The sequence below is a fragment of the Miscanthus floridulus genome, chromosome 2 (genome assembly GCF_019320115.1).
Source record: "Miscanthus floridulus cultivar M001 chromosome 2, ASM1932011v1, whole genome shotgun sequence".
Classification (NCBI taxonomy): Eukaryota; Viridiplantae; Streptophyta; class Magnoliopsida; order Poales; family Poaceae; genus Miscanthus; species Miscanthus floridulus.
The window spans coordinates 151,017,495-151,038,209 of NC_089581.1; the positions used below are offsets into that span (position 1 = coordinate 151,017,495).

At 42.4% G+C, this 20,715-nt stretch overlaps 3 protein-coding genes across 3 annotated transcripts; 1 reads left to right on the top strand and 2 right to left on the bottom strand.

The window, feature by feature from the left end:
• Nucleotides 1-7,917: 7,917 nt before the first annotated feature.
• On the bottom strand, nucleotides 7,918-9,937 carry LOC136537263 (protein ALP1-like). Its single transcript, XM_066529298.1, has 3 exons — nucleotides 9,172-9,937; nucleotides 9,006-9,101; nucleotides 7,918-8,261 (listed from the first exon to the last, which is right to left on the bottom strand). Exons 1-3 carry the CDS (start codon nucleotides 9,935-9,937, stop codon nucleotides 7,918-7,920), a joined length of 1,206 nt encoding a protein of 401 aa, XP_066385395.1.
• A 251-nt stretch (nucleotides 9,938-10,188) lies between these two features.
• Nucleotides 10,189-10,944, bottom strand: LOC136537264 (zinc finger CCCH domain-containing protein 43-like). The gene is made up of 2 exons (XM_066529299.1): nucleotides 10,837-10,944; nucleotides 10,189-10,746 (listed from the first exon to the last, which is right to left on the bottom strand). Exons 1-2 carry the CDS (start codon nucleotides 10,942-10,944, stop codon nucleotides 10,189-10,191), a joined length of 666 nt encoding a protein of 221 aa, XP_066385396.1.
• Nucleotides 10,945-14,823: 3,879 nt separating this feature from the next.
• Nucleotides 14,824-20,410, top strand: LOC136540094 (U2 small nuclear ribonucleoprotein B''-like). Its single transcript, XM_066532086.1, has 5 exons — nucleotides 14,824-15,015; nucleotides 15,565-15,737; nucleotides 16,364-16,457; nucleotides 17,852-17,928; nucleotides 19,945-20,410. The coding sequence occupies exons 1-5, from the start codon at nucleotides 14,943-14,945 to the stop codon at nucleotides 20,227-20,229; spliced, it is 702 nt and encodes a 233-aa protein (XP_066388183.1). The 5' UTR covers nucleotides 14,824-14,942; the 3' UTR covers nucleotides 20,230-20,410.
• The last annotated feature ends 305 nt before the right edge of the window (nucleotides 20,411-20,715 follow it).

The window sequence follows — 20,715 nt, forward strand, 5'->3', positions numbered from 1 at the left end:
TGTATTATGCTTACCAATTTTAAGTGTATAAATCTATACTGCTATTATTTCACGTGTTGTTGTAATGAGTTCCAAATAATACAGGCTTGCCAGTCAAACTGGATTGCTTTCTCTTGTACTTTCACCTATTGATCTATACTACTATTATTTAGCTTGCTGTTAGTTTTAACAGTTCATGCCAAAACCCAGAAATATGTTAGTTTTAACAGTTCATCCTTTTTACTTTGAATACTTCACAACATTTATTTATCATGCAAAAGCATATATGTATAATAATAAACTCAAGAAAAAGGTTGTGTAAAGAACAAATGATGGATTACTTATTTAAATGAACAACATCTCAACACCTTGGTACAACATGATGATCTCCTCTGTGGGCTAACTCTGTTTACTTTGTACTTGCATGAATAAACTCTGCATAAATTGTTGTGATTAAGGTTACATGGTTTGGTTTGTCAACCTCTAATGAGTATTGCAGCTACTAATATATCACAGTAGGGTCTAGGTCTTGTAAAAACATCGTCCTATTCATTCATGTACTGTTAGTAGGGTCTGTTTGTAAATTCCGTAGTTGGCGTTTTGCTTCTATCTTCCTCCAATCAGGAATCTCCCAATTTGATTGGTGTTCAGCCTTGCAATAGTTGAAGGGAAGATTCGAGGTAGTGTTTTAGCTTTTGCTTGTATATCTCTTTCACTTCATTTGATATCTACTATGATCAAACAAGTGGTGAAAAATTGAAAAATTTTAATCTCTGTACTATGGACTTGATGTGGTTAAACCTGAAACTTCTCCTACTCGTTCTTTCAGACTAGTTTCAGTACTGTAAGATTAGAACAGATGCTAGAATGGTTTTGCTTGCCGCTTCATGTTAGTTGGAATTAAGGGTTTTAGCATGGCATGCATGCCAAATCTGGTGCATTCAGGTGATTTCCGATCAGATTAATTTTGTCAAATCTTAGTTTTGCTGAACAAGGACATTTTCGATCATGTGCATGTGCGTGTTGACCCCATTGAATGACAATGATTTCTTCATGCCATCCAAAAGAAAACAAATACACTGCCTATGAAATTAGTTTGGCCTTGACGATCTGGTGCATGACATTAAATTAACTTGTGGGCTAGTTGCCTAGTTTTATATATTCATAAGCGCTTTTTGTCGTGCCTACCAAAGATAATTTGGCTCCTACCATAACCAAGAGTGACCTATTTTTAGATAATAGAGGTAATATCTGACCTCTGTGCCAGCTGAGAATGCACAACTCAGTGGTATGTTTATCATAGGATCTGATGCCTATTGTAATTTCACTTCGTTTCCTTACCGCACTGTAGGTGCATATGTTTCCCCACTTCATGCAGTAAGAAATGTTGGGGAATGCTTGTTAATTACCGTGCACTATCTATTGCAGTTAGTTCAAATAATTAGTGGTTGGGGACAGTTGAGATTATCGGTACGGTACTTGGCCTCTACTTGTCCATTTAATTTATGTTTGTTGTGGCCCTTGCAGGGGTTTGTGCTGGAGGATGCTACAGGCCTGATGAGCCAGTTGAGATTTTCATTGGCATCCTGTCATCAGCCAATCATTTTGCTGAGCGTATGGGTGTGAGGAAGACATGGATGTCTGCTGTCCTCGAGTCATCAAACAGGGTGGCTCGTTTTTTCGTTGCACTGGTAAACACTTCAATGTAATCCCAAATGCTTAGCTTACTTCATTTGTTTTGTGTGCTTGTGTTGAAGGTGTTTCTTAACTCTAGCATGGCAGAAAGGAAGTGAATGTTGAGCTGAAGAAGGAAGCTGAATTTTTTGGGGACATTGTCTTTGTGCCCTACCTGGACAACTATGAAGACTCTTGCAATATGCGAGTATGGGGACTGCATATGATTTTTTGTATTGTTGTTTAGCTGTTAACATCTTTAGCTATCTAGGCAGCATGATAGCATTTTATGGTCAGTCGGACCAATACTCATGTCGTAGAGTTCCTCATCTAACAAGTCAGCATTAAGTAATATGTTCATTGACAATACTCATGTTGTAGAGATTTGAGTTTCAGTACAATCGCAGAAGAAGATAAGTCATGGTGGAGTTGTGCATGAAAAATATATGTTCTGGTCAAATTTGAATTGTAAATTTAAATTTTTTTTACGGAAAAATATACTGTAGGAGCGGTTGGTACTGTAGCCGCCCCTACAAATCGATTTGTAGGGGCAGCTGATAACACCAGCCGCCTCTACAAATCGATTTGTAAGGACGGTCTGGGAACCGCCCCTATAAATACATAATTTGTAGAGACGATATGGTAGGGACGGCTGGCTGAGCCATCTCTATAGACAATCTTTAGCGGCCCCTACAAATAATTATTGTAGTAGTGGCAAGCGTTTCTGCATGCGGGAAAAGAAGTGAGGTTTGTGATTCAATTCACCAGGACTCAGAAGTGACACTTGTGAATATATAAGAGCCAGCTAGAATGCTAGATATCACATCTAGTGATAAAAGATAGTGATATGATTAGATGAGTGATTAGTGTGCATGAGGGCTTCTTTATGTAGCTCGTATCACTCGTGTACAATAAAGAAGGACACATAATGTATAGAGTACCTCAACTTACATATACGCCCAAAAAGCATATTCTCTCGACTATTTTCTCACCCAAAAAAATCACTCGAGTATTGAGAAATGGAGACCCAATACAGTATATATGGAGATTAGTTGCATGCATGGCGTGTTAGGCGGGTCTGTTATTCTCTTGATGACTGCGTTTTGCTTAAACTAATCCCGCTTACAGCCAGCTCCGATCAGGGGCTAGGCTAGGCTAGGCTAGAGACTAGCTAGCCATGTTCTGAATGCAACAAAGCTACGCAATCCTGCGTTGTTAGCGATGCATGCAGCAGCCAACTAGGTGGCCATCCAAGAGTCAAGGGCTTTCGGCCAGTGCATCTTTGGCGCCTCAAAAGACAGATTCAGGTGTTTAAACTGCTGACGGAGCTTCTGACCATGATCGTCTCCTAGATGGCCCAATCGAAACTCGGAGCGTGCGGCATGGGCGTGGGAAGGGCCCCGTTTGGTAGGGCTCTTTTCTAGCTTCGGCTCCTATGGAGGAGTCCTACCAAACGGTTTAGACAGTGTTTGGCACACCTCCTCTCTAAGGGCTCCCGCGGAGGAGTCAGAGCCATTTGTATGAGCCATAATTTGTAGTTTCCCCAAAACAGGCTAGTCTTCTCCCTTTTTAACTGAAAAAGTGCTCAAAATGGCTCATCCACCTAGACTGTTTGATAGGGCTCCTCCAGAGGAGCCGAAGTTGGAGAGAGGATCTTGCTAAACAAGCCCTTAGTAGGGAGAGCCGAGCCGAAGGTGTTTTGAAGGAGGCCACCAAAATGGCTTAGCCTTCTCTAGATGAGCCCTTAGAAGGCCATATGATCACTCCGTGCTAGTAAACTCAATAATCACGATCTTTATTGTGTTAACGAAGGCCAAGAGGGATTGGATGATGTGATGGTGTTGAGCCTGATAGTCTTAAGAACGGATTGACGCCTTGTATAATATTTCAATACATTTAAACTTAACTTTTAAAAATTGGTCATCATCAATATATAGTCGATCCCATGCTTATTAAATGGCAAGATAAATTATATTTGGACCATGTCCATCTGGTTCCCAACTACCGGGTCTATTTGGTTCACCTATGAAAAAATTATTGTAAGCTTTGAGCTGTGGGAAAGCTAATGTGAAAAAGTTATAAAACATATCTCTATTTATACTCATTTGAAAAAGTAGAAAGTTAAAAGCAGGATCCAAGGTGTTGCGAAAAATGTACTATGCGAAGGCAGATTGTTCTAAAAAAACAGTTTTAGATTCCACCGTTTTATTTGGTTGACGTTATGCTTTTTGGCAGCAGAACCATTTTCCAGAAGCTAAACCAAATACAACCTATAGTTCCTTCTTGTCGACTAATGCCATATTTGATTGTTGTTATGCTCTTCACTCCCTTGCCCCATCCCACGATGCTGACTTGTGGGGCTTCAACTATTATTAAGGATCCCATGAAGATGGCAATGAATTCTGCTTGTGTATTCACATTAAGCTCACGAACTAGGAGGATGGCTAATAATACAACTGTTGGGTGTATATGTATTTACAGGACACTATCAACTGATCCAGTAGTTGGCTACTAGAACAAACTTGCTCATTAATATATGGCCCATTTTCTAAACTTATAGAGGTTTTTTTTGTTGCTTGTGCATAAGTTGGTTGTAAACTTATAGCCAGCTTCTCTTGTCTCTCCTTCTCTATCTCCTTCAGCCCAAAACAAAGCCCACTTATAGTTTCTTATTATACTTGCTCTAAGTCTCCTTCACAGTTTGCTTCCTGGTCTACCACAATTAAGCTAGGTTGAAGGGGGAAAACTCGATGGGGATGGCTCCCATCAGGCAAAAACTATATCTGTTGCGTGTGATTATTGCTTAAATTTAGGAGAAATAGTTAGAAACAAAAACAATAACTCTGTCATGCATTAGATACATATGCATGGACACGTGTTGTGAATCCATGACAGATGCCCATGGCTGTTTCATAGTTGTCTTCACTATTTTTTTCCCGTTGAACTGTGTCTTAAGCTTATGGTAGCCAAACCTATTCCAATATCTTTTTCAATTAATTAAACAAAAAGACGGGGAAGTCTCCTCCTGAATTGCTAAAATAATGGAATAATACTATATTTATGCTATGCTATATCTAGACATTGTTGCATTTGGGGCCTTGGGGGCGAACCTAAAATTCCCGATGCCACCTGACAAATGGTGCCATCTAAATAAGAAACCACTTGGCCATTAAAAAAACCACGTACCACTGTATTCACACTACTATAGCCGGCTTTTGTAGGGGCGGCTCAGAAGCATTTGTAGGGTTGGTTTCCTCAACCGTCCCTACGAAAGCGTGGCTACAAATCGCCGATTTATAGGGGCGGTTTGACAGCCACGTCTACAAATCGGATTTATAGGAGCGACTCAAGATTTATAAGGGCGGCTAGATATAGAGCCATCTCTACAAATAGGGCTATTTGTATAGGCGGCTACAAATGGATTTGTAGGGGCGGCGCGTTTGGGGAGCCGCCCCTGCAAAGAAAAGGAGACGTTGCTACAAATCTTTTTTTTTTTTGTAGTAGTGTCATGAACAAAATATAAGTGGATCGAATAATAATGCTTGGACTGAAAATGGGTAACGGCTAATAGAAGCAACAATAATAATGCCCAAGATCGTGTAATGACCCGCGTGAGTCATGACCTGATTAACAAGTAGATCTTTGGTGGATCTGTATCCCAAGTCGGCATTTAAATGATGTACGGTCAGATTTGATTCCATCTAGGCCAACCTCTAATCTATACACATCATCCCCGCATAATCAGCTTGGAGATCTAAAAACGAACACATAATTAGCTTCGAGGCTGGCTGGCACTAGTACTGTTTGGACATGATAAAACAATGCGGTTGGAAAGATCAGTATATAGGCAGTGGGTGAGGCACACTGAAATATCAAAATCGACCGAAACTTAGAAAACGCCATGATGGACATAGTTGTCTAATAGATCGAGGCAGTCAATGCACTATACCTAAACACGGAGACGCCAGAGGTACGTGTGATATATAGAAGTGTAGAAGAACGCTCGATCAATCAACAAAAAGAAAAATACCAAAGGTGAACACGACACATTCAATCTTCGATTTGAACACGCACATCCATTCTTCGATTTGGTTCGATATGAGGCATAAAATTCTTTTTAGACGCACGCTCATTCTTCGCTTTGGTTCGGTCGAGTCAAAAATAGATCTCCCTTTTTTACCAGCACTAGCAGACTGCAAAGTTTGAACGAGCAAGCATGCATATGGACGTGGATGAATCCAATTCCGAGCATCCTTCCAGGCGCTTGGTTTGGTTGGAAGCAGCCTCGGCAGGGAGCAGGGTGCTTGTCTTTCGGCTCTCTACACGCGCAAGTACATGGCTTGGGCTCTAAGGGCGTGTTTAGTTCCGAAAATTTTTGGCTTTTGGCTACTGTAGCACTTTCGTTTGTATTTGGCAAAAATTGTCCAATTATGGACTATTTAGGCTTAAAAGATTCGTCTCACGATTTCTCGACTAACTATGTAATTAGTTTTTTTTTCGTCTACATTTAGTACTCCATATATGTGCCGCAAGATTCGATGTGACGGTTACTATGCAAAAAATTTTGGCTTTTGGGTAGAACTAAACAGGGCCTAAGTTTATGGCCTGCTGCCTCGTCCTCGACGACCGCTGGCTGCGTTGACTCGTCTAGAAGGCTCCAGCCTCCAAGGTGGAGTCGTCGTCGTACTGTAATAACTAGTAAGAAATGCGCTCGATCGGACTCGCGCAGCTCACCACCACCTACGCCGCCGCGTGGGTAGCTCAGCTCAGCGGCGCCGGCGCGCAACCGCACCATCCTTTTGTTTACCTTTCCTGGTGAAAACGATGTCCGTCACATCTATGAGGCTCAGTCTCGTCCTATTCTAATGTACTTAATGATCGACCACTGATAATACTAATATGTTCGTTAGTCGGTTTCTGGGTTGGTTTGGGCTGGCTGGTGCTGGCTTGTTCTGAGAGGAAAACACTATTGGTTGACTGGTTTGGGCTGGCTGAAACCAACAAGCGAACAGGACGGTTGACTGAATGGTTTGGGCTGACTGAAACCAACAAGCGAACAGAGTGAATATCGGTTTGGTGCATCGACTTTGGATTATTGGGCCTGTTCGCTGGTTGGTTTCTGGGCTGGTTTGAATTGACTGGTGCTGGTTTATTGTGAGAGAAAAATATTATTGGCTGGCTGATTCGGACCGGTTGAAACCAACCAGCGATTTCGATCATCTCCTCTGATGGCACGGCTGATGGCAACTCGGCAACGACGCTCGCTCCGATCCGATGCGTTGGTTGGTTGCCTGGCCCCGCGCGCCTTCGTCAGGCTATAGCCTCTGTGCGAACAGCGTCTGACGACGTCCTCACCAACTTCCATGCACCGGGCTTCCATGGATATGCATGGCAGCAGCATGGGTAGCTCTAGCTCCCCAACGCAACTCCGTACCCGAGAGTCAGGCATAGCAGATGCCTTGATCTGATGCCCAGCTCGTGTGCTGCCAGAAGTGAGTGCATGCATTAGGCTGTATTTAGTTCGCGAAATTTGAAAATTTGGCTACTGTAGCAATTTTGTTTTTATTTAGCAATTAGTGTTCAATCATGGACTAATTAGACTCAAAACGTTCGTCTCGCGATTTCCAACAAAACTGTGCAATTTGTTTTTTTTTTCATCTACATTTAATGCTCCATGCACGTATCGTAAGATTCGATGTGATGACTACTGTAGCACTTTTTAAGAAACTTTTTAGGAACTAAACACAGCCTTAATAGCAGTGCAACTGGCTCTAATCAACGTCTTGTCTGGCTAACCAGAGGCTCAGAAAAGCAGTGCCGTCGGCTTATCCTGGCTTAATATAGGACTGTTTGGTACAACTTATTTATGTAGAGCTTTTCTAAAGCGCTCGTTGTCTTGAAAAGCTGTGGCCAAAACAAGCTGTGGCTAAAATAAGTTGGGTGTTTGATAACCCTGATTTTTTTGCAATAAGCTTGTCTGCCATGGGTGTGAAATGACTTGTATGCCCCTGCTGTGTGTAGCACTTGTTTTAATGCTGAATAAGCGTAGAATACATTTGCGATATCAATTAATTGATATTTACATTTGAATTTCCAGGGCAAATTTAAGAAAAGGGAAAAGGCACAGTAGTTTAAGAAAAGGAAAAAATGGAACAATAATTTAAAATTATATTCTTCAGGTTCCAGGGCAAAGCACATACGCCAATTTCTCCAAAATACCAAAAGTACCTATGCCCAAGCAAGTCTCTAGCCTAGCTAAAGCATTTACATCAGTGCAATAGCAATAGAATTACGAAAAGCACCCATGTCACTATCATCTCTTAGCACACTTGAGTTGTTCATGGAAGACTGTGAATCTTCTACACTATCTTCGTTACTATAGTTTTCAAAGTCTGCATCATGTATGGCGCTGTCTCTAATGAAATTATGAAGAGCCATCATTGCGATTATGATTTTCGATTGCTTCTTTACTGAATACTTAGGCATGTTCAACAGAATGTGCCATTTCATCTTGAGTACACCAAAGCTACGTTCAATCACATTTCTAAGGGATGAATGTGCATAGTTAAACATCTCCTTTGATCCTGTTGGTTGGTGGCTGTAACGTCCTGCCTCCTCGAGGCCAGGCCCGCTTACATCTGGTAGCTTTCCTAGGACATAGACTGTCCTCACAGACCAACACCAGTCTTTTCTGCACACTTTGTCCTCACTCATGCGCCCCCGGGAAGAACTTCCCGGTCGGTCACCCATCGCTCTAGGCCAAACACGCTTAACATTGGAGTTCTTAAGAGATGGGCTTCCAGAAAAGAAGTTGCAACTTGTTGGTATGAGTATCCTATTAATCCTATTAAGCCCTAGGCCGGGGTGTTACATCCTCACCCCCTTAGGAGACCGACGTCCTCGTCAGTCAACCCCATGCCAGGAACGTCACCTCTTGGCCACGTCCGTGTGTCTAGTGCCAGCGCATGTGCCATGCTGGGTGACCACTCTGGGTCCACACCAGCCATGTGCACCATGCCTGCGCAACTAACACACGCGCCCGTGAAACCGCAAGGGTCGGCTCTGATACCATTCTGTAACGTCCTGCCTCCTCGAGGCCAGGCCCGCTTACATCTGGTAGCTTTCCTAGGACATAGACTGCCCTCACAGACCAACATCAGTCTTTTCTGCGCACTTTGTCCTCACTCATGCGCCCCCGGAAAGAACTTCCCGGTCGGTCACCCATCGCTCTAGGCCAAGCACGCTTAACCTTGGAGTTCTTAAGAGATGAGCTTCCAGAAAAAAAGTTACAACTTGTTGGTATGAGTATCCTATTAATCCTATTAAGCCCTAGGCCGGGGTGTTACAGTGGCCATGTTGCCATTCGGACACATGATATCTTTGACCCTTGTAAGGGGCAAGAAATCCCTTTCTATTAGGATATCCTGAGTCGACAAGATAATACTTACCTACATTAACAATATGTTAGTATAATAGATAATTTATACACAAGTACAAATAGTCTTTTATGCATGCAACTAAGCATATCTTCTGGGGCACGTGGAAATTGATCCTTATATGTTACTAATGTATCCATTAATATTTGGGTGTCATGTACTGATCTAGGCCAACCACTGACAACAAATGTAAACCTCGTATCAAAGTCACAAACCGCCATGATATTTTGCGAAGCATATCCGTGCCGACCAAAGTACTTAGGTTGTTCAAACAATGGTACTATAACAGGTATATGTGATCCATCAATTGCACCTATGCAATCCTTGAAATGAGGCCAAAATCTATCTTCTAGAAGTTTTGCATGCACAATTGTAAACTGAGAATCTTTTGGTTTGATGATGTCAGTTGTCATCCTATTAATACTTTGTAGAACCTCACCAAACTTCCTACTAATAGTTTCCTTTGATTGATGAAACTTATTCTTAGCTTGCCTAACATATTGTGGTGCACCACACATCCATAGGAACATTCCAAGTGCTTCCTTGCTACATACCTCTTTACTGGATGTCAAGCCATAATCATTCACCAATGTCTCATGAAGACATCGAAAGACTGTCCTTCTCATTCGAAACATGTCATAACAATCATCACTGTCTTGAAGTTGGCGCTCGACCCACTGAATTCCAGTTTCAGGAGGTATAGTCCTAGGATTGTTCATACCAGATCCACCATCTATGCATTGGAGAGCAAGGTACAACACTATGAAATCATCATCATCATCCTTTGTATCTGTACCACCATCCGCAATGTCACCACTTGATTCTTTAGTATCACTACAAGAGCTCATCTGCACAAATAAAGAAAATTTATAAAAACAGTTACACATATACTGTAACAGTGGCAGTCATATGACGAGGGAGGCACAACAATTTATAAAAGATAAAAGATGATATACATCCAGATATTTGTAGACAAGGGACACTGAAATTTATAAAGACATTGACACTCATATGACAAACACAATATAAATATCAAGGTAGGTCTTATTACATAATATGTCTTAAACATGTCTATTACATGACCAACAAAAATAAATGACTAATGCTTCCTCCTGTCCTCCCACGCCCTCCTAAGCCAATTGAGCTTGCCAATAGAGGTCTTCAAAGTCATAAACATATCACGATACTCCTTCTTCATAAGCAGTTGTGTGGCATAATAGTGTTCATCGGTCTCTTCTTCAGCCCCATCCTGAATTACTAATTCTATGAGTTGTGCCATCTCTTGTCTAACATGATCCACCACCGGAGAAGTTGTGGAATTTTTACTACTCTGAGCCTTCAGTTCATATGCATCTACTAGCCTCTTCATACACTGATCTTTAATGGTCTTCTGCTTCTTATTTTTGTGAGGGGAATCATGCAACACTTTGCCTTTCCCGCGCTTCTCATCTATTGGTGAAACCTTAGGAGTGCCATTTCCATCCCCATCCACATCTATTGTGTTACCTTCCGCTGCCCCAACTTCATTTTCATATGATGCGTCTAATCCTGGAACAACTGAACTCTCATTTGTTACACAGATAGCATCAAACATAATCCTTAAGTCATCCTCATGCTCAAGTGTTGCATCCCTAAATCTTATACAGCCAGGCATAGCCTAAAAATTAAGAATCAAACATACATTACACACAGCAACACAAAAATAAAATTATCATCAAAAGTTTTGAAAACAGTAGGTATAACTAACCGCATTTTGCTCTTTCCACCGTTCTTCACTAGCTGAAATGCACCCAGTTGAAGGATCCCTTCCCAAACCACTAGCTCTAATGTTCAAATTCTTCCACTGTGTATACATTCCTTTCAAAGTATCCCACATATTCTTCATTTGAAAACGGTCATAATTCCTCTTGATTCGTTCATTAAACTGCTTTTATAAGATTTGCATAGCCTACATTGTTCAAGCAGTGGTTTGGCCTATTGTTGGCACGGACTTGTTCTACACAAATCTCGTTGAAAACCTTTGCAGCAAAGGAATCCCACTTTGTGTTACTTTTCTTTGAAGATTTCTCCATCTAAAATACACATACATATATATATATATTATAATTGTAATAAGAAATTCATTGTTCCAACTCTGTGGTATTTACTGCAATAAATCCATACATCAACTACAAAGCAAACAATCCAGTATTGTGGGAACATAAAGGGAAATAGAAACAAATTTCACCTTTGCTACAGCCACAGATGCTTAGTCCTGATGCCTGTTGATGCCTGTTGGGGGTGGGAGTCGCACCAGGCCTGGTGGGTGTCTCACGGAAGGTGCATCTGGTTGAGGAAGAGGCGAGCAGCTTGGAGATCAGGGTGGACTAACAGTCGTCGTCGCACCCAGGAAGGAGGCGCGAGCGGGATACAGGTGGTGGAGGTTGGGATCCAGAGGAGGGGGCGGCAGGAACCCTAATCGCTCGTCTCCCTCCGCTCGGGTCTCTTCGCTCGCGTGAGCGTCGGCGCGAGGGGGAGGCGAACGATTCACAGGGGAAGGAGGGGGTAAGTGAGTGGCAAGGCGGGTAATTTTTCGCTCGTGGCCGCGATAAGCTGGTGTCCGCCTGCTTCTACGGTTCAGTTGAATGGAGCCCGATGGATAGAAGCGCCCTTGGGAATAAGCTGAATAGAAGCGCGTCTTTTGGGGTCCTGTTTCTAGGCTTATTTGGGTCATAAGCTGCTTAAAAGCTCTACCCAACACGGCCATAAAGCTTACTACAACCCCACTAGATCCACTTGTGGGGCTGCACTTGTGGGGCCGCAAAAGGTGACGCTTGCGTTGCTTGCGCTGTGTTTTCCTGGAAGCGGAAGCGGACGGTGCTGTCTCGGCAGGGGAGGTGTTTGTGAGGAATTTGGGCCCAAAACCAACGGCCCCGACAGCTAAAGCTAGCGAGATTAAGCGCAGAGCAACTTGGGCACACCGGAGGATGCTGCGATGCAAATGAGAGGGAGATTGGCTTGCATAGTGCTGGCAGTAGTGCAACAGCGTAGCCATGCATGCACGGATGATTATTATTCCGGGCCGCATTATTGCAGTGCAGGCTGATCCGGAGCAAAAAGAAATATCCAACCTTTCCAGGATTCCAGGACGGAGTGACGCGCTGATGCATGGATCGACGAAGCCAACAGCTTCCAGGAACGCTGCATGGCCGGGCTGGCTGCAGCTTTGTCAGCTGGCCTCTTGCATTGTTTGAGCAACACCCATCTCTGATGATTCATATGATGATGTGAAGCTCAGCGGTAAGTTTCAACGAGTGTTGGCTACGGCCTCTCATCTGATCTCACGACTAGCCTCGAAGACTACTGACACGTACGGTAAAAAATGGATTCGCTTTCCTCCAGCAGTAGCATCGTTGGTCAGGTCACTAACACTTGGCAGCTGGCACAATGCCAAAACTCCAACACAACTAGTAGTGGTAATGCTCAAAACTACTGCCACCGCCTTAATTATCCCCGGTTTTAAAATTTACTCCCACTTGAATGCGCTGTCGTTTTCCTGTAAGCGGAAGTGGCGCTGTCATGGCGATCAGCACATTTTTGGGCTCCAATTTAACGGGCCCGAGACAGCTAAAGCTAGTAACAAGATCAAGCAGAGCCACTGTTCGATTTTTTAAGTGGATTTAGCAGAGCAACTTGGGCGCTAAACTCCAAACACTCAAGGTGGGCTTACGTGGCGCGCTTCTGACTTTGGAGAGGAAAACGAAAAACAATCCAGACGTTACATGGATCCAGGACGCCCGTTCAAAGAAATTCCGCTGCTGTCGCAAAGCAATTAACTGCTCGCTCTGTTTGGCAAACGCCTGGCCAATCAGGCACGCTAAAGATAGCCTCTAATCTAAAGAGTAAAGACACTGCTAAGGGGTGGCCGTTTGAATTATGATGTACGCAGTAAAAAGTTTGACTCGTGCTAGTCGTCCTGCGAGCCAAGACCAGCCTTCCGTCATCAAAGCAAGATTGAGCGCTTCAAACCCATAAGACTCACCTGTTCGCTAGCCGATAGCGTTTTCCTCTCGCAACAAACCAGCACCAGTCAGTCCAAATCAGTCCAGAAATCAACCAGCGAACACGCTGCTATGGAGACCTAAACATGTCATGGATGACCCCTATAGAGACCTAAACATAAAATAGGTCATGAATAGTACTGTATCAGCCTCCAACAGAATACCTATATACAAGACCCATTTTGGGTTACAACAGATCCAAATATGAGAATCCTCTCTCCTGAAGACTTTAAAGTGTTCTCTTTTGGGTCCCATTGCTGGAGAAGACCAAAAATGGACATTGAACCCTTTTAGCCTGTTCGGCTGGGATTATTCCCTCATAAACGATCATAAATTTTCAGACGGAACAGTATTTTTCTCTCATACCAAACCAGCCAGCCGTACTTCTTCACGATCCAGCAACGAACAAGTCCAGCCAAACGAACAGGCTGTTTACCTGTAGCGCTACAAAAAACATGAAATGGATTTTATATTTTAGGTGATGTTATTGGAGATAGTCTAAGAAGAACGACATACGGCGGTCGGTTTTACACACAACCTGTAGCTATTTCTTGGCTTCTTTGACTTTGGCAAAAGCTAGAGGAACGAAAATGAGGCTGGCAAAACACCAAGAGCCTGTTCGTTGGTTAGTTTTTGGGTAGATAAGTCCGACTGGTGCTGGTTTATTATGAGAGAAAAATACTATTGGCTGGATAATAAGCCCTGGCTAAAATCAACCAACGAACGGCTGTAAGCCTAAGAAAATGAGCCGTGGAGGATGAATATGTAGTATCTGAAATAAAGTCAAAACTTCATATCGTAACTCGTAAGGGACTGCAAACGCTCGAGTTTCGGACACCGCACATCAGTTTTGCTCAAGAATTCGTCGATGTAGACTGTGTTTGAGTGCTTCGTTCAGGCTGTGTTTAGTTAGGTAAAATTTGGGAATTGGTTAATGTAACACTTTCGTTTTTATTTGGTAATTAGTATTCAATCATGGACTAATTAGGTTCAAAACGTTGGTCTCGCGATTTCCAACCAAACTGTGCAATTAGTTTTTTTTGTCTACATTTAATACTCCATGCACGTATCGCGAGATTCAATGTGATGACTACTGTAGTACTTTTTAGGAAAACTTTTTGAACTCAACGAGGCCTCAGTAAGGGGGTGTTTGGTTCTATGGACTAAATTTTAGTCCATGTCACATTGGATGTTCAGATGCTATTTAGGAGAACTAAATATGAGTTAATTATATACGAGACGAATTTATTAAGCCTAATTAATCCACCATTAGCACATATTTACTGTAGCACTACATTATCAAATCATGGACTAATTAGGCTTAAAAAATTCGTCTCGCAAATTAGCCACAATCTGTGCAATTAGTTATTTTTTTCGTCTATATTTAATACTTCATGCACGTGTCTAAATATCCGATGGGACAGGGACTAAAATTTTCAGGAAAGAACCAAACACCCCTAACTCAACCTTCTCCGCATCATTCGGGTTGGTCCAGATCCAGAAACTGTTTCGGAAACCAGGCCGCTATTCGGCCCAGAACTGTTACCACCCACGGTCTTCCAACCCACACACACACAGGCCACCAATAGTGTCCTAGCCCAAACGCACCGCCTCGGTTCGCCCACACCGACTTGGAGCGGGCCCGGGAACAAGACAAGAGATTGCTAAAAAAAAAAAATTAGAGAAGAGACACCACCAACACGCTCTCGCGAGCGGCAAGAATTTCCCGGCCCGAAACCGAAAGCACCCGCACCTGCCTCCTCGTCTTCGGCGGCGCGGCGGGGCGGCGGCAGCAGCCAAGGAGGTCGAGGAGATGCTGTCCGGCGACATCCCCCCGAACCAGACCATCTACCTCAACAACCTCAACGAGAAGGTCAAGAAAGAAGGTACCTCTCTCGTCCGCCTCCACACGCCGAATTCCTCCTAAAACCCTAGGTTCCCGATCTGGGTATTAGCTCGGCGTTGGTTAGCTCCCTCGTGTGTAGTGTGCGATTTTGAATGTTTTGGGATTTTGGCTGCAGCAGAGTTCGAAATTGATAGGTTTTGAGCTCCTTTTATGCTTTAACTATGTCTCCCTGGGCCATGTCGGCTTTCGACATTAGGGAAAACCCTTGCTATCCGCATGCCAGAAACCTAGTGGCACATTTAAGTGCGTTTTGATCCACGGACTCGGGAGAAATTCGTTAAATTCTTGTCTTCTTCCACAGAACAAGAACATTGCGCATTTGCCGTGATGGCCTAGCGACAACCCAGCTCAAAAGGTCAGGGGGTGTAGTGTTGGTTGTACTGGGAGTCATATGTGTGGCCGAGTAATATCATTGCCCAGTGACCAAAAGCTCCTAAACGTGTTCAGGAATACGATATCTTGAGTTTGTTTAATCAACTTGAACCATCGTTTTGTTCATTGCTGAAATGCATGATTCTATTCTGCGCAGAGTTGAAGAGATCGCTTTATGCCCTGTGCTCACAGTATGGAAGGATACTGGATGTGGTGGTCCTGAAAACTCAAAAATTGAGGGGGCAAGCATGGGTGGTGTTTAGCGAAATTACAGCTGCTACCAATGCTTTCCGTGGATTGCAAGACTTCGATTTCTATGGCAAAAAAATGGTATTGCACCTTTATTTTATTTGATAATTTTCCTGAGTTTTTTATATTTTGTTTTTCCTTTTCATGTCATGAGGTGCTTCATAGATTTGTTTTTCCTGGTCATTTTGTTTGTATGTTGAGTGTAGCAATATCCTATTTTGAGTATTGAGCCAGACATTAGTGCAGTGTAGGCCTGCAAAAGTTTAAGTTTTGCAATTGGCTCTGCGATTTATTGCTCAGTTAAGCATCCATATGTTGTCGAGACATCTAGTGGCACATAATAACTGGTCAGTGTTGAAGCGGAAGAGGCTTACCTTTCTCAATACTTTTATTGAATGTTGAGTTCCATAGAGTGATAGGATTGGCACACGTTCTTTATATTTTTGGATCAGCTCACATCTTTGCTTTTATTTTATAGGAAGTATGCACTCGTTACCTCTTATATCTAAACACTAAACAACTGAAGGACATATCCTTGTCTAGTGCTCTTGGTGAAGCGTCTTGTTTCTTTACCTTTAAAGTCAAACAATATTTATCTTACCGTCTAGTCACATTATTTTAAGAAATCAGTATTGGAGGCTTAATAATATGTGCTGTCATGTATGAGGGTTCAGAACTAACTTTTTAATTTTTCTTCCCTTGTACAGCGAGTACAATATGCAAAAACAAAATCAGATTGTATTGCAAAAGAAGATGGTACTTATGCTCCTAAGGAGAAAAGGAAGAAGCAAGAGGAGAAAGGTAATTCTAACTACATCTACATCGTTCAGCTATTATATTCCAGATCATGGTTAATGTGACAAGACCTGGTGTTTCAGATGTTATAACTGATCAACAATACTGGTTTATATGTTAGGTTACTAAATGTGTGTAATTGTATACCTGACCTAAATATAAAATTAACCCTTCCTCGTTGTTTGTGATAGTGAACTATGACATATGTTCTTGAACTTACATGTTGTTCCACTTATCTTATTCTATCTAAACTTGAGCGCCCTCCATTTTGGGGGCACGTCTAGTTTGTTTGCTGGCATTGCTTACCTCGCATGGCTGGGCAAGGCTAGCCTTGTTAGGGCTGGAGAGCCAATTTGGCTTGCTTGAGTTGGCAAGGAAAATGCTGGAAAACACAGGCCCTGAAAATAAAGATGGCTGTACATCGAAATGCTTTGTTCAATGCCAAATTGCCAATTCCTCGCTTAGGCTACACAGTAGCCAGTAAAAGATCCAAACACACCCTTGGTCTCTAACTTGCAAAAGCAGTTAACTTAGGTCCTATCTTATCAGTGTGATTATGTAACTTAAAGGAGTTTATGCTAAATAGCCTTCAGTATCATATGCAATATTAGGGACCTGAATTCTTAATTCAAGGATGACCTTGTTGGAATAAACCACGCCATGTTCAGGTCGTGGTGTGTGCGGCTGCATGCAAATGTGCATGCGCTGGTGTGCATCGAGTCGGTGTTGGCCAGGTCTTCGACTGTTCGGCGACGAAGGCTAGAATATGCATGCGTGCCAAGTCTACAGTCAAGCTGGAGACTGATTCCTGTGGAGAGCAATGGCTCATGGCCCAAGTCTCTGGTCAAGATGGAGACCTATTCTTGTGGAGAGAGCAGTGGCTCGTGGCCATGAGTTCGCGGTCACCAGCACGAAGCATTCGTGCGCGTATTGATGGGCAAGGCTTGCATGGGTGTTGTGTTAGTGTGGGCTATAAAGCCAGGCTTGTAAGCATTGTGTGAGTTGTTCCGAGTGATGCTTTGATTAATATAGAAGCCAAGATACAGGCGTTCGTCGCCGGCATATCTATCTTGCCCACTGTTCATCATGTAGCTCCGTCCGGCGTGAGCTAGAGTGACTCGGTTCCAACAGACCTCTGCTGTTTCGTATGCGGGAGTCTGTTATTATCCCATGGGCATGTGCTTGGACTGCTAGCTAGTAGTTGGGCAAAGGGAAGCAGTCCAGTGTTACATCCTATTTCTGTCATAATTCTTCATATATTGAACTTGTTTATTTCTTTGCCATGGCTCTATTTGAGTTATGGGTTCAGGAATTAATTTATTATCCTCCATTTTTACATTTGGAGTGTTGAAAAATGTGCGCTTACTAGTTTTTCAACTTACCTCTTGTTTCTGTTTTAGCTGCTGAGAAAAAACGACGAGCAGAAGAGGCACAACAAGCTGGCCCCAATGCTTCTGCTGCCCAAAGCAATGGAACTGTAAGTTTACTTCTGCTTTAGAAGCCCTATTTCCTTTTAACTGCTGCTTTCATGCTTTGTTATTTATTAAGGTTGTCACAATACTAGTACAACTGTTGTTTCATTGCATTACCGAATTTTGCCTATTCTACTAGGCCACTAGCCTGTCCTTTGTTAAACCTCATGTATTTTAGTGCTGCATTTAGTTATAATAAAGTTTATATTCTGTTCGAGTCATCTTATTTGTGCCCATGTACACACGAAGGTCTATGGCTTATTATTATGTGATTAGTTTGGTTCTATGTTCATAATATAAAAAGTCTGCATATGCATTTCACTGCTCAGTATTTTTTTCTAAAAAAATGTCTGAATGACCTAATGACATGGGTTAGGACTACCATTATTCTGAGTGATAGTAAATGTCTTTCCAGCCTACCTGAACGGGTTTACACTAGATTGCTTTGCTTTTAAGGGACCAACTGTAAGTATAAAGGCTTACTATGTCAGGATCTGACTATGTTCAAGCATTTCTTGTGGCCTATTTGGATGTTGTAGTTTTAGAAAACTTTGGTACCAAGAAACGGTAGTTTTATAAACCAAAAACATGCAAAACCGTGGTTTAGAAAAAAAAGAGGTCTTGAATGGAGTTTCTAAAACTCCAAAAAAAGACTATGGTTTTGACAATACCATAGTTTTAAAAACTAAGGTTTATTGCATCCAAACATCCAGAAGTTTTGGAAACCCAAAGTAGTTTGCAAAACTATATTATTTTTCCAATACTTTAATAATACTAACTTGTCAATGCAGTAGTCAGGTGTCAACTTTCTTTGAATTTGACCTCTGCGGTTGTTTACTGTTGCTTCCTTGTCTAAAATTGTTCTCTTCTAGAATCTAGAATGTTCTTTGACAATATATAGTTCAATCATCCTGTATTTTTGAGCTGCAAGTTTCTGGTGAATTTGATAGTGTTTGCCCTCACAGACTCACGTGGAATTCTTCTAAATGAGCAATTTACCTTCTGCCTATATTGTACTTGACAGCTAAGAGTTGCTAATTACTGTTGTGGTTGTCATTTTATTTGCAGTAGTTTTTTTTGTTCTTTTGGCCATTCTATTTATTTATAATAAGAAAAATAAAATCAAAGTGGAACGCTATCCTTTTTTAATAAGGTTAGCAGATAGTACTTTGACTTTTGAACTTCCATAATTCTTTTTGCCCTAACTCCTGTCACCTGGAAGGTGAGGACAGGCCTGCCACGGATTTGGTACAATTAGGTTGTATTTTAAAGATTTAGATTAGATTTAGAGAAAACAATACCTGTTAGGTTCAGAACTGTACATAAAGTTGCCAACACATCAGCATATAGGTGATGTTAGATGGGGTTCCCAGGAAAAAAATTAGAGTACAAAGCACCAGGCCCATCCACAGGTCACTGGGTTCAACCACCAACATATTTAGTTGTAGCAGTTGTTATGCAAATCTCAGTGGTATCATTGAAAGATTCAAGGTAGCGTTGGGAGTTTATGAATTTTGTCTACAATTGTAAAGTTTTGTTTGAGTTTTATTGGTCTATGTGGTCATGGCGGAAAAGAAACTACTGTCTGCTCACTAAGGTGTTTGTTAAGTATTCTGAGAGTGAGACTAGTCTAAGAAAACCTCTTGTGTTCCCATATTTAATTCTGGTTTAGGTACATTAGCTCACCCATGTGCTGATAAAATCTGCTGTCATGATTTCTCCCATCTAGCCATCAAGAATCAACTATCAAGCTCACGTTAATGACTCTTCATCTTACAATAGCCTCCCTGAATGGATCGACATCCTTATGTATAATAATGTATCTGAATTGAAACAGGCCTAATGTACTTAATAACTTTGGATTATCATCTCGCTTTCATGTAATTTCATATCTCAAAGACGTCAACTAATGAAATGTCTATCACTGAAGTTCTAAAATTTGTAATATGTATCGCAGACCTCAGTGTTAGTTTCTTTATGCGCCAACTAATGGTTGAGCTTCTTTGACAACTTGTATACAGGGCTATCAAGCGTCTCGTCTGGGCAAGGTTTCGCAAGAGCCACCTGCTCCTCCGAACAACATCCTCTTCATCCAGAACTTGCCAGACCAGACCACGAGCATGATGCTCCAGATCCTGTTCCAGCAGTACCCTGGCTTCAGGGAAGTCCGGATGATCGAAGCCAAACCAGGCATTGCTTTTGTGGAGTTTGAGGACGACGGCCAGTCCATGGTCGCGATGCAGGCTCTCCAAGGCTTCAAGATCACCCCAGAGAACCCCATGGCTATATCCTATGCCAAAAAATGAGGACCCTCGGGAATCCCTGTACTCGTTAGATTTTTGGCTCCGCCTTTCCGAAATCAAGCCACAGTATCTGCTTACCGGCCATGTATTTTTGGAAAGCACTTGCTTAATTTAGAAGTTTAACTCTTGCCACTTTTAAATCAGGTTTGGTCCTCAGTCTTTATGTTAACTCTGCTTTTGCTCATGTCAAGTCTAGTATTGTGCCTATATAGGCTGTCTTGATTATCTGTTGTTGCCTACAGTGGTAGAAGCTGGACGGGTCATGGCCGTGTCTCTCGCTTGAAGGCGAAGAGAAAATCATGTCCCCATACCTCCCTCCTGGTCAAGGTGAATGAGGTGTATGTGCCCATAGTATGTTGCCAGAATCAGGGGTGTCGACCCAGTAGTCGCAGGCATGATTGTTGAACACGTATTTCAGTAGTGGGATGGTAGGCTTCGTGGCGGCCTTTTTCTAATGGAAATGGGAGGCGTGCAACCTTCTATTCCTAC

Excerpts from the sequence above, each read along its gene's own strand:
- LOC136537263 (XM_066529298.1), bottom strand. The coding sequence starts at position 9,937 with ATGAGCTCTTGTAGTGATACTAAAGAATCAAGTGGTGACATTGCGGAT. Across the intron at positions 9,102-9,171 it reads TGCCCCAGAAGATATGCTTA|GTAAGTATTATCTTGTCGAC; the intron begins GTTGCATGCATA and ends TTGTTAATGTAG. Across the intron at positions 8,262-9,005 it reads TGTGTCCGAATGGCAACATG|GACGTTACAGCCACCAACCA; the intron begins GCCACTGTAACA and ends TCGAGGAGGCAG.
- LOC136540094 (XM_066532086.1), top strand. The coding sequence starts at position 14,943 with ATGCTGTCCGGCGACATCCCCCCGAACCAGACCATCTACCTCAACAAC. Across the intron at positions 16,458-17,851 it reads GAAGAAGCAAGAGGAGAAAG|CTGCTGAGAAAAAACGACGA; the intron begins GTAATTCTAACT and ends TTTCTGTTTTAG. Across the intron at positions 17,929-19,944 it reads CTGCCCAAAGCAATGGAACT|GGCTATCAAGCGTCTCGTCT; the intron begins GTAAGTTTACTT and ends ACTTGTATACAG.
- LOC136537264 (XM_066529299.1), bottom strand. The coding sequence starts at position 10,944 with ATGTATACACAGTGGAAGAATTTGAACATTAGAGCTAGTGGTTTGGGA. Across the intron at positions 10,747-10,836 it reads GGTGGAAAGAGCAAAATGCG|GCTATGCCTGGCTGTATAAG; the intron begins GTTAGTTATACC and ends CTTAATTTTTAG.